Below are 15,265 nucleotides of genomic sequence, written 5' to 3'. Positions count from 1 at the left end.
GTGTGGTGGCAGAGCTTTTGCTGTGCATGGATCAGAATCACAGCTACCACAGTCTGCCATTCCCTCATGTTCTCTTCCCCTCCTCCTCACCCCCTCCACAATCCCCAATGTTTAGTTAGTTAGTTAGTTAGTTCTTTCAGAACAGGGTTTCTCTGTGTGGCTCTGCAGACCAGGCTGGCCTCGAACTCAGAGATCTAACTGCCTCTGCTGGGATTACATGTGCCACCACCACCCAGCTCTTTGTTGGTCCCTTCTTTCTCCTCAAAGGTTTAACTATATAATAAAATATCTATTAAACACCTTTATGCCATGGTTCAACATTTGCTTGCAAAGCACGTACCATTATTTGATCACAGAATACCAACCAGCCTGTAGTTCTACCTGACTGAGGTGGCAGGATCTCTGCAGCTTGGCATGGCAACAAAGCGGGCACGCACGCCTCCTGCTGGATGTTCAACAAACTGCAGTCTAGCGGGAGCCCGGCCTTTCTTCGTCTGCTACCAACTAGAGCTTCTTTCTAGAGGAAGCGGCCGGGCGAGCGCACGCACAGCTTTCTGGGAAATGTATTTAGATGTTTGAAGTTAGAACTACAAATCCCGGCACGCACTGCACTGGAGTCACCTAGTTGATAGGGGTGTTCTGGAGACCCTGAATCTTGTTGTCAGTCTTTTAGCAATGCCTTACAGACTCGAGTCAGTATTTACAAGAGGCTTTGGGGAAACATTGTAACCTCCTTGACGCTGGTGCACAGGCCAACTTTTGCTACCGCAGCTTCCTCAATGTGGCGAATCTGCCGCTGCGTCACGATGGCTGGACACCTAGGCAAGCGTGTGGAATCTGCTGGGGGAAGTAGGACGCGAAAGGTTCTAGAGCTCCTACCGTCATGGCGGCGGCTGCCCCAAAGGCCGGGGCTTCAGCTCCCGAAGCGGCAGCTTCCGCCGAAGCTCCGCTGCAGTACAGCCTTCTTCTGCAGTACCTGGTGGGTGACAAGCGTCAGCCCCGGCTCCTGGAGCCTGGCAGCCTGGGCGGGATCCCGAGTCCCTCCAAGAGCGAGGAGCAGAAGATGATCGAGAGGGCGATGGAAAGTTGCGCTTTCAAGGCTGTGCTAGCCTGCGTGGGAGGTGAGGCGAGGGACCCCTGGGAGGCTGAGGACTTGGAGGGCCTTGGGGTTCTTTGCTAAGACCCCGCGCCTGGGAGACGAATCACGTGTGGGTCTCGACCTTGATTGCCCCCCGACTGCCTCAATGAACCCGAAGATGCCTCTCTTAATCCTGGGGTTAACATTCACTGTTGGGAATCGGAACGGAGAATCAGAACTACAGCCAGGGCCTGCAGATTGTTAAGTACCTGCTTTTGTTCATTCATTTATCCATTCAAACAGTTGTGACTTAAGCAACTGTCGTGTGCTGGACAGTGGGAATATGGGTGACAGTGACAGGAGCCCTGGTAGAGAATTTCTGGACCCTGGGCAGAAAAGTGCTGCAGACACATAGGGCATTGCAAATGCAAAGGTCCTCAAGCCAGAAGTTTGAGGTTAATCCCAGCACTCGGGAGGCGGAGGCAGATGGATTTCTGTGAGTTCGAGGCTAGCCTGGTCGACAAAGAGTGTTCCAGGACGGCCAGTTCTACGTTATACCCTGTCTCAAAAACCAAACCAAACCAAAAACCAACAACAAATGAAAAACTAAAGGCCAGTGTAATTAGACAGTCGGCGTGGGGTGGAATGGGACATTAGAAAAACAAACAAAAACCCACTAATTAACCTGGGGGATTTGAGAACGTCCAGCACTCTTCCAGTGTGCAGGGAAAAGGGTTAACTGTAATTGTAGATGAGTTCACATTTCTCGGGAATGAAAAACATTTAAGAAATCCGAATAGCAGGAGTTCAAGTCTTAAAACGTGGGGATAAAGAGGCAATCCGATCTGAGTTCCAGGCCAACCTAGAATATATAGTGAATTCCAGGACAGCCAGGAATTACATGACGCAGACACTATCTCAAAAATAAAATCAAAACAAAAAACAGACCAAACAAACAAAAAGCAAATCTCAAGTGTAGTAGACAGAAGAGACAGGTTTGGAGCTGGAGGGATTGGAAAGTAAGACATTTTGGGAGGGGAGGTGGTGTCTAATTTCACTGAACTTACGTTGATCTTGTAAGACATCCATGCAGAAATGGCGAGGCAGAAAGTGCAGATGGTAAAGGGCTTGCTGTGCATGCATGAAGATCTCAGTTCAATACCCAGCCTCCCTGTAAAAGCCAGGTATGGCGGGGGAGGTGGCTCAGGCCTCTACTCCTAGCACTAGATGAATTTGAGGTCAGCCTGGTCTACATAGCAAGCTTCAGGACAGCTATATAGACTATATAGACTATGTCTCAAATTAATAGATAGATAGATAGATAGATAGATAGATAGATGATAGTCATGCAGCTTTGGAGACAGTTACTTCTCTGAACTTTAGAGAGGACAGCTGGGTGATAGTGACACACACTTTTAATCCAGGCACCTGGGAGACAGAGGCAGGTGGATCTCTTGAGTTTGAGCTAGCCTCTTCTACAGAGTTCCAGGTCAGTCAGGACTACATAGTGAGACCCTGTTTCAAACAAACAAAAAAGCTAGACAGGGGCTGGAGGGATGGCTCAGTGGATTGAAAGCACTGACTCTTCTTCCAGAGGACCTAGGTTCGGTTCCCAGCACCCACATGGCGGCTCACAGCTGTCTGTGGCTCCAGTTCAGGGGATATGATACCTTCATACCAATGCACATAAAATAAAGTTAAATAAATTATAAAAAAAAGGCTAGACAAAGAGAACAATAACACCTACTTCCCAACTTGCTGTGACAAAGAGTTTTCCAGAGTGTGTGGTGACACCATAGGTGACGGTGACGAATGTTGGCATGGGTAAGGGAATGGTATGCAAAGTCGGTAGCTGAGCTTGAGAGTGGCTGCTCTACAGAGAAACAGGGTTAAAGCTGAAAGACTGGAAAATGAAGAAGAAAACCTAGAAGAGTTGGGGGGGGGGGCTGCAAGTGTGACTGTGGAGGAAGCAGGGCTGAGACTGAGTAGTAAGAGACTAAAAAGGCCCTCTTCAAGTATCCCAAAATGGTAGTCCGGAGTGTGAAGAACTCTTGTCTCTGCTTGTTCCTAGGATTTGTCTTGGGAGGTGCATTTGGGGTCTTTACAGCCGGCATTGATACTAATGTAGGCTTTGACCCTAAGGACCCTTACCGGACACCAACCGCAAAGGAAGTTCTGAAAGACATGGGACAAAGAGGAATGTCATACGCCAAGAATTTTGCCATCGTGGGCGCCATGTTCTCGTGTACTGAGTGTCTGGTAGAATCTGTAAGTGCCTCTTCCTTCCTAAGAAATCCCTCTGCTGCCGTCACACACCTTTTCTGTCTTCAAGTTACAATCTCTCTGTAGCAGTGGCTGCCCTAGAATGGCTCCATAGACCAAGCTGCCTCAGACTCACAGAGAGCCGCCTGACTCTGCCTCCCGAGTGCTGGGATTAAAGGCGTGTGCCACCATTCGCAGCCCGTCACACAGGAGCAGTGTTCCTCGTGTTCTTCCTGGATTGCAGATTAGCAATGTCAAGCCTTAGAGAGATGTGCTCTGTGTTTGTCACTTCCCAGAGGAGCTGAAGCAGAGGAGCATGAGATCTGGGCCAGCCTGGGCTACATAGGAACACTTTGCCTCAAAACAAGCATTTTAAAATGTTAAAGTTTGTTCTAGATTAGTCTCTAATTGAACTCTTTACATATTTATAATATGGGGTTTGCTTCTTTTTTTTTTTTTTTAATCTTCTGTAGGCAAAAAGTCATCTTTTTCCCCTATTTATTTGGTGCTGGGGATTGAATTTGGGGTTTTATGCACAATAGGCAAGTGCTCTACCACTGAGCCACATCTCCACCCAGGTCATTGTAGTTCATGTTTTATACTGGAGAGGGCCAGTGAGATGGCTCAAAGGGTTAAAGCACTTGCCACGGAGTTCAATCCCTGGAATCCACACTGTGGAAGAAGGTCTCTGACCTTCACACGTGCTCACACACACAAAAAGTAAATAAAGAAGTAAGATTTAAAAAATTATACTGGAGAACTATCCCCCAAATGCTAGACTTGACTTCAACCCTCTGGTGCCACCTGCAGGAAACATGTATAAGCACATGTAACTCTTAGGAGCTGCCCTTTTGAAAACTAAGGGTTTCCTTTGGGTAGGAGTAAACTAGGCAGCAGGAAGCCCTTCCTCAGCCGCCTGGCCTGGCTTGTTTCCCTGGCTCTAAACAGCATCTCTCCGCCCACAGTACCGGGGAAAGTCAGACTGGAAGAACAGCGTCATCAGCGGCTGCATCACTGGTGGAGCCATTGGTTTCAGAGGTTGGTAAACAGCTCTCGAGTGGCTTTCTTTTGTGGTCCAGGACAACGTGCTGATGTTGACATTTCTCAGCATGAGTGTTCTAAGGATGCTTGATATTCTTCCCTCTGACAAATAAATCCTGGCTGCTTCCATGTTCACTTGGTTCTAGGAACTTTAATATATATCCATCTACATTAGGCTGTCTAATCCTTGGCACTCCAGAGATTTTGGACCAGATCAAATCTTCCTTTTTAAAAACTATTTATTTTTATTTGTATGGGTGTTTTGCCTGCATGAATTTGTCTGTGTACCACATGTGTGCCTGGTGCCAGAAGAGGGCATCAGGTTCCCTGGGCTGGAACTACATGTGGCTGGTGGGAACTAGACCTGGGTCCTCTACAGGAGGAACAAATGCTCTTTTAACTGCTGAGCATCTCTCCAGCCCCCGATAAATCTTTGCTGATGTGTGGAATGAGATCATTTGCATTGTGGCCAGATGCTTATAGCTTTTGAGGATGGGATGACTGAAAGTGTCCCCTGCTGTTCTCAAAAGCATGGGGAAATTACCCATGATTAACCATAGAGCTAGATCTTCCATATTGAGTGTGTGAGATGATGATGTTCTCATGGGAAGTAGTATGTTGGCATGCAGGATGGTGCAGAAGCCTAGCTAAGTCACAGCCCCGAGCACTCCATTTGTCCGCACCTGCAGGTTGTGCTGAGAATTCATTTCCTGCCATTTCAAGTGTCTGAACATTTTTCTTAATTGAATACTGTTTTCAGGGTTTTGCTTGTTTTACAGTCCTGGGAACCCCCAGGTCCTTGTAAACACTAAGCATAAATTCTAGTACTGAGCTACAGCCCCAGCCCCAGTGGTCAGTGTTAATTTTGTATATGAATTTTAACAGCTGTGTCTTTTTGCAGTTGGGGACTCTTAAATTCCTGCTGATAGGAATCTAAGTACACACTGGGCATGATGATATATGCATATAAGCCCATCACTCAGGAGGAGTCAAGAGACCTTGTCTCTAAAGACCAAGGTGGGGGGGGCTGGTTGAAGAAGTGGCTTGGCCCAGTGGTTAAGAGCATGTACTATTCTTACAGAGTTCAGTTCCTCAGCCTCACAGCTCTCTGCAGCTGTGGCTTCAGAGGATCCGACACCTGTGTACACATGGCATTTACACACTCACACACAAATTTCAACTACAAGGGGCAGAGGGAACGACAGAGGAAAGCTAAGTGCAGCCATCCTCGAATGTTAGACTATCAGCTGGAAAGAAGCCAGCCCTGACTTCCTCCTTGTTCCAGTGTGGAGCATTGGCCTCAAGGACTTGAACTTTTCCTAGAAGCAGCACGTATTGTTGGGCCGCTCTCCACTCAGTTTGACTTACCCGAAGCAGAAGCTTCGTATCCTCTGAGAGCCAGTGGTGTGCTGTCAGTAAAGCTGCACTGGCTCCTCACTGCCATGCGTGGTTGGCAGAGCAGCTTTTGGTCTTCCTATAGTGTAGCTTTTTCAGGGCTGCTTTGATCACCTTCCCAGGAATTTATCCCATAAACACATTAGGGTATAAGGCCTTATGCTTTCATTTGATTTCAAGGGCCACTTCCCTCAACCAGTTTTCTTCACTTTGAGGGGCTAGTTCTATACAACTGGAAACAGTAATTGTCTGGAATGAGAACCAAGCAAATGTATAGTTAAATGAAGCACAGTGATTTGGATGGAATATGCTGCTTCATTGAAATCTTAATGAGACACTGAGTTTGAATGATTGAACATGCTTAAATTGGTTTCTTTGCATCTGTAGTGCAAAATTTTTGGAAGTCTAGTATAGCACCTGTTACTATGGTAACACTGCCCGTTTGCTTTGCAGCTGGTGTGAAGGCCGGGGCCATAGGTTGCGGAGGTTTTGCTGCTTTCTCTGCTGCAATCGATTACTACCTACGGTGAAAGAAATGGCCTGAAAGGAAGGAGGATGCCGGCCACTTTCAGGGCTCTTCTATGGAGCAGTTTCTACACGCTTGGCATTGCTTCAGGGGCGAAGCCAGTTGTTTCCTCTACAGTTGGTTGTGTGAGAGAACCACCTCACTGTTCTCTGCTTCCAGCCACTGGAGCAGCCAACTTTTCTACTTCTGAATTCCAACCAGGTTTTTCAGTGTAGAAGGTATGCCTCCTTGCAGTGAAAAGATCAGGAGGCAGCGTGTTGACTGTTAAGAATTGAGCTCGACCCAGGCTCAGTCCTGACTTCACTCAGCTCGTTGTGAACAGGGAGGCGGCAGTATGTTTGCCCATAGCTAGGAAGCTCTTCTTCCTTGAGACTGTGTAAGCATTCGTCTTGAGTACCAGGGCAGGGCAAAGTAAACTTATGCCATCCAGGCAAGTATAGCATTTCAGTTAGTGTCTTTGCTGTCCTTGTTAAAAATAAGTATATGGGGGCTGGTAAGATGGCTCAGTGGTTAAGAGCACTAGCTGCTCTTCCAGAGGTCCCAGGTTTGGTTCACATTCTGGCTCGCAACAGTCTGTAACTCTAATCCCAGGGGTCCAAGGCCCTCTGAGGGCACCAGGCACCACTGCTCATACATGTAGGCAAAATTCCCATTTCTTGGTTTTCTGTTTTAAAGAGCATATGTACTGTTACAAAGAGTTTATTTTTTTAGCTTTTGTATCTCCCACAGATGTGGAGAGATTGGAAAACAGGGCTTGTGGAAACTGCACCTTTGTCACCAGCCACTGTCAGCTCGGCCTCTCCCCAGAAGCAGTCTAGCCATGTTCTCAGGTGCACTGCAAGATGCTGGTAACTCTTCTGCCTCTGTAGAGAACCCCATTGGGCTGGTGGTCATGCCTGCAGCTTGCTGAACCAGTGGCTTCAGACCCCAGCCCAGGTTAAAGATGCGTGAGTGTTTGCTGTGGTTATACTGCCAGCTCAGTCATTCAGTAACTACCAGCCCAAGTCAAATGTTGAAGGCCTGCGCACACCATCCTTGTTCTGTGCCACTGGACTACGTTACTGCAATGGAATCAATGGACTCAGTTCTGCCCTCCCGTCAGCTGTGTATAAGGCCCAGGAAAGACCTGTAATGACTGCCTTCAGCCAACAGTCAGTCTTTTCCCTGCTGTATACTAAGAACCCTTCCACGTTTTCTTTGCTTGCGTCCTCATCTCTACTCACCCTTAAGCGGAATTCAGAGAGTCCTTTATGTGAATGATGACATCAAATCCAGAGCATTGCCTTTGTGCACTAGCACAAAGTCCCTTGGAATGGGTGTGAGCTAGTGCACAGGGCTCATGTTCTTCTCTGCTGAATCCTTTTCATTCCTCATCTGCTGAGGAAAAAACCCAAGGCTTGGGTAGTCCACGCCTTTAATCCCAGTACTTGGGAGACAGAGGCAGGCGAAAATCTCTTTGATTTTGAGGCCAACCTGGGACAGCCTGAGAGAATTCCAGGACAGCCAGAGCTACTGTCTCAAAAAACGAAAAATTTTAACCCAAGGCTTCCAACATGCTAGGCGAGGACTCTATTAGTGACTCTCTCCCTGCCTATAGGCCCCAGTGAATTCTTTATGATGCCTGCCTTGTTTTTGTAAGCATGAGGCTTCATCACTGAGACCGGAAGAAGCACAGGAGTGTTTCCTACACGGTCTGTAAATTCTTCATCTAGGAACACCTTGAAACAAAAATGGTTTCTAGCTGGCACCTGACAAAGTGCTCAGGTATCTGAGGTCTTTGACCAGCTGGTCTTCCACATGAGCCTCAATACAAGAAATGTTGCCATCACAACTGTCTTGGCAAAGAGGAGCCTCAGGGCTGACAGTAGACATCAGCTGAACAAGCCAGGCCTTGTCCACGTGGACTATTCAATCAAGGGGAGATGAATAGCTTCCTGTTTTAGATGGCTGGGGGGTCAGTATGAGCTCATAAACTAAACAGCAATTTGCAGACACATCTGTTCCTCATCTCCAGAATAAACAGTGTCCAATGGCTTTGGCTGGTGGAAGTCCCACACAAGCCCTACTGGCTGTCCTGAAGGAGAGAGTGGGTTCTTGGTGGGGAATGCAGGTCCCTGATAAGCAAATTCAACCAAAGGCTGCCATAACATGCCAATTTTGAGGGGAAAATACAGCTAAGTGGGAAGCCAATGGCCCATTTCTGCCATTTTTCCCAGGCACACTGATGACCAAATCCATAGAGAGTGTCCCATGAAGGGAATTACAGCAGCAAGGACTTGGGAATGTGTAGAGAGCGAGAAGAGACTTTCCCCACAACTGCCACAAACCCCAAAAGTCAGAGGTTCAAGGATAGACAGATAAACAGGTTCCTGGAAGCATGTGGGTGCAGCTGGAAGGGTTTAAATATTTAGATTGGTGATCTTCCCTAGACGACTAAGAACACAAACATCCACACCACAGGGCTGAGTTTTGTGCAAATGTTGGGGCTTTGCAGTTATTTTTTTTATTAACATTTCCCTCTCACATGGTTTACATCAATTTATAATAATCTACATTAAGTTTAAACGGAACAGAGACAAAAAAAATATATCCATACCAACTTATTAGGGGTCCCATCCTACCTTATCAGCAAAAGCTGGCAGCCCTCATTCACTGCCCAAGCAAGCACAGGCATGCCTGGGGTTCCTGGACCCTGTCTCCTGGTGCCCTGCTGGTAGTGATGGGGCTGCATGGCCCCCATCTCAGAAGAAACACCAGATATTTCCTTGGTGCACCTCAGTTCAGGTCTGGCACCTGACTTGCCCCACTTGGGGTGGAATTTATAAATAATAGCAACCTTTAATATTTCGCAGCTCCTCCTCCAGCCTTCCTGCTGTTACATTGTCTAAGCAACCTGGGGGCTGCAGTAGCTAATGCCCAGAAGCCAACATTCCTTGTTTCAAAGAGACAGGAGGCACTGTTTTGATGGGCTTTGATAATTTGTTACTGTCAATTCTTTGGAAGCAAGAATGCCACACACCAGCACCTGAGTGCCAAGACCGTGGCTAGATGATGTGACCTCTATACTCAGAGGCATTCTCTTTCACCTGTTTGAGACAGCAAGGCTCCTTGTTAAACTGCTAATAAGCAGTTGGGAAGTTGGCATTCCTTTCTCCTGTATGCACAAACTGTACCGTTCTGTCAAAGGCAACAGGTATGAACAAGACCTGAAAGCCCTACCTTTCACCTAGCAAACAACAGCTTGGGGGCCAGCAAACCCATCTTTAGACTTAGCCCTGAGCACACACAATGAGAGCTGGTCTCCCCAATCCTGAGGGCCAAGAATCAACTCTGCCACACAGAAGATCCAGGAAGCTGCGCCTAGCTCAAGCCCCTGTGCCAGGAGCACCTTTCCCTGCTAACTGCCACGGACTGGAAATGGTGCTTTGGGAATAAGTCTCTTTCTAGTACCAAGCAATAGGTTGCCAAGCTGGGAATGACACCTGCTGACCCCATGCTCTGGAGCCCCAGCAGAACACACAAGGGAGGCAGCCTGCCCCCCAACTTCTAGAATACTTGGGATTACCCACAGGGTTCTATTTAGAAGCTGGGCCAGTGCCAGGGCAGGGCTGTTCCAGCTGCGTTGTTCCTTCTATTATTCCTAGGCTCTGGAGCACACATGACAAGGTGGCTGCCCCGTGGCAGTGCTTGGCTGTTGAGGGTGTAAAATCTAAGGCAAAAGTACCACGAGGTATATGAGGTTCCAGGACAAAGCCTGCTGTCATCTGGACACCTGACTCAGCCACAGATGTTGCCCTTCAGGAGGTCATGCTCCATCCACTAGGATAGCCTCTGCAGGTTTTTACGGTGAAGACTGGCTTCCCTTGACTTGCTGTCCACTCCATCCGTCTTGGTTCACAGCCTGGGTGCCCACCACATCCTCAGGTGCATTCCTGACCTCTCTCGATAGCAGGACACGTGTGAGTCATTACACTTAAAACAACACCAGGGAAAAGGAAACAGAAAATCCAGCAGTCGAAGAAACAATTGAAGATGCCTCATGGTAGGCAGGAGATAGAATAGACAAAACCCCAGAAAGGGCAATTCTCAAATAGAACATTCCAGAAATCAGCTCTCCAGCTCTGTGCTAAGCTGAGAATTAGTGTGTGTCTGTCTCCTTGTTCAACATTTGCACAGACAGCAAAGGAAGCAGGTGTGCTTCCATAGGTGGAGAGCAATGAGGCCAAGGGTGGCACACAGCACATCAGACAGGCCACCACTGCCCAGGGCCTCTGCAGAACTTTGCAGTGATGGAGCAAATCCCCATGCTGCACATGCATGCAGCAGACTGGGAAGATGGAGAGGGCAGAGACACTGCAGGGAGGCTGCAATCTGGGAGCAAGGCCAGGAGAGGAGAAGCTGGCAGCAGTTACACAGTGCAAAATAAAAGTCCCCAAACTGGACTCAGGCAGAAAGAAAGTGTTGGGAGAAATGAAAGAACAAAGCAGGCTGTCTGTGCCCACACCAGCTTGGCCACTACCTTTTCTGCATCACAAATATACATAAAACAATCTTGGACAGCACGGAGCATCAGACACACGCAAAGGTACAGAGGGTAGGAGCTGGGGTGTGGTGAGGAGGCTGGGGGCTGGTCAGCTGGCTTTGTACAAGGTGGTACAAAAGCTGCACGGGTTCCAGTTCTCGGAAGGTGGCTTCCCTTGGACTCTGGAGTGCTAGGCTGGGGAGTTTCTGTTGCAGTCTTTCAAGTCTATGTTGGGCCCTGGCTGGAGGGCTGGCTCTGGCCACCCCCACAGCTGCCCACCTCAGGCTACACATCTGTAGAGAAGTACAGTGTGTTCCGCTTCAGTTCTGCGAAGGAGATGGGGGGGTGCTGCAGGTAGTAAAGTAGGACCTGGACCTGTGGGGAAACAAGGAGACTGAGGTTGGGGTCCTCATGTTCCAGACCCCTTTCACCTGCTATGCTCAGAAGAAATGACTCCCGAGCTGCAACCAAGTCTGTTGTTGCCCAGGTCACATCCATCCCAGGCCCATTCTGGCTTCTTCTCCTTTTTAGGAAGCCCAGGTTCCTTCACTCATTTACAGCACTAGAGGGTGCTGCAGGGCCAAGGGTCAGGGAGCCACTTCCATGCCTAAGTCAAAAGGGGGCCTGACATCAGCTTTGGTTGGACAGCCTATCCTGGTGTTAAAGGTAGCCCAGGAAAGTCTGACCCTCAAAGCAATGCCAGATCTTTTATACATGAGGTCAACTCTCAGTCCCGAAATCTTCTGTACCCGAGACTGAGGCCCTCGCAGGAAAGCAGCTAGCACCTGGACAGGCATTCCTCAACTCTGACATAGCAGAGCGGGAGCTCTGCAGCACTGTGCTCGGGCACCCTATATCCCACCAGTTCAGTTGCCTAGGGGGGGGAAGCGGGGCCTCTGAACTGCCTGGAGGCCTGCACAGTGCTGGTAGTACCTGGGCCATGACATCATGGGACCAGATGTCTGCAGCTGATGTGAGATGTGCTTTGCTCTCCACTTCTGAGGGTCTCAGTAACGTGGGGCCAAACACAGTGGCCAGGTTGTGAAGTGACATCTTGTTGATGGGTTCCTTCTCAGCAACCCTGGGAAAAGGAAGGAGAACAGAGAAGTAAATCCCTCTTCAGCAGCCCCAGGAGACCTGGGGTGCCAGGAAGCTCAAGGCACCTGAAGAAGCTCCCTCAGGCATCAAGGGAGTAGTCACCTAGCTTCCCTTCCGACAGAAGAGAAGGACGTTAGACTAGGGACTGAAGTCCCAGATGCACCCCAGTATATAACATACCCCTAGCTCCTAGGCTATGTGCCAAACTGATGGGAAACTGCCAAGTCAGGACTAATAACTATCAATGGCACCACCCCTGGCTTAGATAAAATCATTGCAGTAAGATGGAGAATACACTGGGTGTGGTGGTGCATATCTTTAATCTCAGCACTCGGGAGGCAGGTCAGTCTCTGTGAGTTCGAGGCCAGTCTGGTCTATTGAGTGAATTCCAGGGCAGCCAGGGCTGTTGTTACACAGCAAAACCCTGCCTTGAAAAACCAAAACTAGGGGCCGGGCGATGGTGGCGCACGCCTTTAATCCCAGCACTCGGGAGGCAGAGGCAGGCGGATCTCTATGAGTTCGAGACCAGCCTGGTCTACAGAGCTAGTTCCAGGACAGGCTCCAAAGCCACAGGGAAACCCTGTCTCGAAAAACCAAAAAAAAAAAAAAAAAAACAAAAAAAAAAACAAAACTAAACCAAACCAAAACAACAACAACAAAAAGATGGCAAATACTACTGTTCTAAGAACTCTTCCTGTAATACTGTATACTGCCAGCCATTTTGAGGCAAGTAACATTATCCTCTCCACTGTAGAGGTGAGGAAACCAAGTACAGAGAAGTTAAGTGATTTATTCAGAGTCACACAGCTAATAGGTGCTAGAGCTGGCTTCTGAACTCTGAGCAGTCTCCCCAGGAGTACAGTAGTACAGTTATGGGGAGTCAACAGTGGGCAGGGCAGGGCATGGCAGGGAGGACGTGCTGCCCAGAGGCAGTGGCTAGCCTGGCCTGCAGTTATGCAGGCTGTGTTGTAGCAGGAGCAGCTGTAACCAGAGGCAAGTCTGAGGCCTGAATTCCCCATTGCCTCTGAAGGGTATGCGCACAGGCTCATTCTAGCTCTTTCTAGAGTTTCCCTGCTCTTTCTAGAGTTTCCCTGCTTCTTTTACCAACAGACCAGGTACTCCACTGACATGTCCCGAGTGACAGTGGGAGCTGCCATCTGTGGCTACTGCCCAGGCAGGCTCAGTATCATCAAACACAAATCCTGGGCCTCCCCTGACTCCATACTAGATGTTTCTGAGGCTCTGACACACACACCCTGGCCAGGGCCTCTCATCCTACTCTCAATGCAACTCCTCTAGGGAAGAGTCACAAATGTGCCTGCTGACTGCTTTGGAAACGGGCAAATGCTTCAATGCCAGCAGGGAGCTATGCAGCTGGTTAGCACACACACAGACACACACACACACACGAACCCAGATGTGGGCCCAGTTCCCAGGGTGGAAAACCTAATGAATTTTCCCTTCCTATTCCCCCTTAGTGTGTCCTCCCACAATGTTCACCAAACTATTTGGGAACTAGTTGGGACTCTGCTCCTCGCCAAACCAGAGGGAGGAACATTGTCTCATGATGGGAAAAACAAGGCAGCAGCCTCAGCTGTGTCTGAGTCCCCACTGGCCTTCCAGAGGCTGGCCTGACTGAACTATGGCCAGCACCTGGGTAAGGGGATGAGCTCAGAGGAGCAGGTCTAATGTAGCAGGTGAATTTAGGAACACCAAGTCGGTGTCTGTGTTAGTCCTGGGCTGAAAAGTGAGTGATGAGTATACCCACCCTGTTACTGCCCTTTCTGTTTCACTTAAAAAATGCTACACTGGGCTGGTGAAATGGCTCAGTGGTTAAAGGTCCTTGCTGCCAGTTCTGATGGGCTGAGTTCAGCAAGGAGAGAACCAACTTCTACAAGTTGTCCTCTGACGTCCACATGCAAGCCATGGCACATACACATATGTGTGTACACACACACACACACACACACACACACACACACACTATGTAAATGCAAACAAACCAAAAACTACACCGACTGCATGGCTGCATCTGAAGCCCACAGATTAAAACCAACCTGAGGTCTGTGCTTCACCCACCACTCTAAGAGGGTCCCCTTATGTTTTCCAAGCTATTCTTGATTGTTCAAGCAATCCCCCTGCTTCAGTATCCTGACAACAGGCATGTGTCACTGTGCCATGGCCAATTACTTTAGGCTACAATTAGGAGGTTGAAAACAATCACTCAGGCTTCTGTGGGTGGCCTAGCACAGGTCAGTACCCAGGAGGTGGAGTTGAGAAGATGGGTCTTGGCAGGACAGGTGACAGCTCTGGCTGAGCCCCGCCTCTCCTCCTTACCTTTTCAAGTGTTCCAGCAGGAAAAGGAAGGTGATGAGGTTGGGGTCTGGCAGGGAGCGAAGTAGGTGCATCATGCAGTTCTCCTTGGCAGCAGGGTCTGACAGGGCTGCAGGAGGAGAAAGGGCTAGGGCAGGGCTTGGCTGGAGGGGCTGTAAGCAGCAGGTTCCCCTGGGATGTCCCACCATGGGTAACGTGGCTAGAAAGCAGGCTGGGGGAGCGGCCTCCTCCTTCCCTCGTGAACTAGCCATTATCCCAATGCCGCACAAGCCGTACTCGGTGCTAGTTCAACCGAGGAGCTGCACATTCTTACTAGGGGTGGGGATATTTCCTGTCAAACACTTCTGATGCTGGCACCTAGACTCAACAGCCTCCCCTAGCTTTCACATTCCCCATGGGGTCTGAAGCCTTGTCTGCCTCAGGAGAAGATGGGAGCATTGTGCCAGGCCTGGAAGTGGCCCATGTAGGTGGGCACAGAGGTCCACTGGCTAGTACCTGAGCAATCAGAAGAGCCATTCTGTGGGGATCAGGGTAGCTGTCCCCACTATATTACAGTTTAAACCCACTTCTTCTCTGGTCCTGGTAGCTACCAGCTCAGGGCCTTCTTCCCTAAATGTCTGTGTCTCTAGGAAACAGATCACTACATAAAGAGGAGCCACAAAGGGGACAAACAGGCAGATAGCAAGAGCCCACCACACTCTCGGGTCCTTCAGCCACAGTGACAGAAAGTGCACTGGACACATCACTGGCAGTAGTTCCCGGGGCATCTCTTCCTGCCTGTCATTTCAGCAGCCTAGACTCAGCCCAGTTAACTCTCCCAGGATGCCGGAAACCTCACCGATGCCCTCCATGAAGGCTGGGTAAAGTCGGTCTGTGAGGAGTGGCTCAGGCAGTTCCCGAAAGTAGAGCTTGAGGGTACCAGCGATGGCGTTGATGTCCATGTCACTCAGCATCAGTAGGATGTCCTTGTTATCTGTACAGGAGGGGGCAAAGTCTGAGGCTACACTGA

The 15,265-nt window shown here is 49.2% G+C and overlaps 2 protein-coding genes across 5 annotated transcripts in view; one reads left to right on the top strand and one right to left on the bottom strand.

Moving 5' to 3' along the window:
• Window positions 1-668: 668 nt before the first annotated feature.
• Timm22 (translocase of inner mitochondrial membrane 22) lies at window positions 669-6,744 on the top strand. The gene is made up of 4 exons (XM_041665897.1): window positions 669-1,121; window positions 3,150-3,346; window positions 4,306-4,378; window positions 6,230-6,744. The coding sequence occupies exons 1-4, from the start codon at window positions 884-886 to the stop codon at window positions 6,304-6,306; spliced, it is 585 nt and encodes a 194-aa protein (XP_041521831.1). The 5' UTR covers window positions 669-883; the 3' UTR covers window positions 6,307-6,744.
• Window positions 6,745-8,789: 2,045 nt separating this feature from the next.
• The window catches only part of Abr (ABR activator of RhoGEF and GTPase), a 145,776-nt gene continuing 139,300 nt past the window's right edge, over window positions 8,790-15,265 (bottom strand). For all 4 annotated transcript variants that reach the window (XM_041665666.1, XM_041665665.1, XM_041665667.1 and 1 more), the window contains 4 exons: window positions 15,095-15,229; window positions 14,260-14,365; window positions 11,758-11,905; window positions 8,790-11,199 (listed from right to left, as the gene is read on the bottom strand). In XM_041665666.1, coding sequence (XP_041521600.1) covers window positions 11,110-11,199; window positions 11,758-11,905; window positions 14,260-14,365; window positions 15,095-15,229 — 479 coding nt within the window. In that variant the 3' untranslated portion in view covers window positions 8,790-11,109. The remainder of the gene's footprint in view (window positions 11,200-11,757; window positions 11,906-14,259; window positions 14,366-15,094; window positions 15,230-15,265) is intronic.

The sequence above is a fragment of the Microtus oregoni genome, unplaced genomic scaffold (genome assembly GCF_018167655.1).
Source record: "Microtus oregoni isolate MIOR12 unplaced genomic scaffold, Mior012 000015F_ref0000493, whole genome shotgun sequence".
Taxonomy (NCBI): domain Eukaryota; kingdom Metazoa; phylum Chordata; class Mammalia; order Rodentia; family Cricetidae; genus Microtus; species Microtus oregoni.
This window is presented reverse-complemented; position numbering and strand designations above follow the sequence as displayed.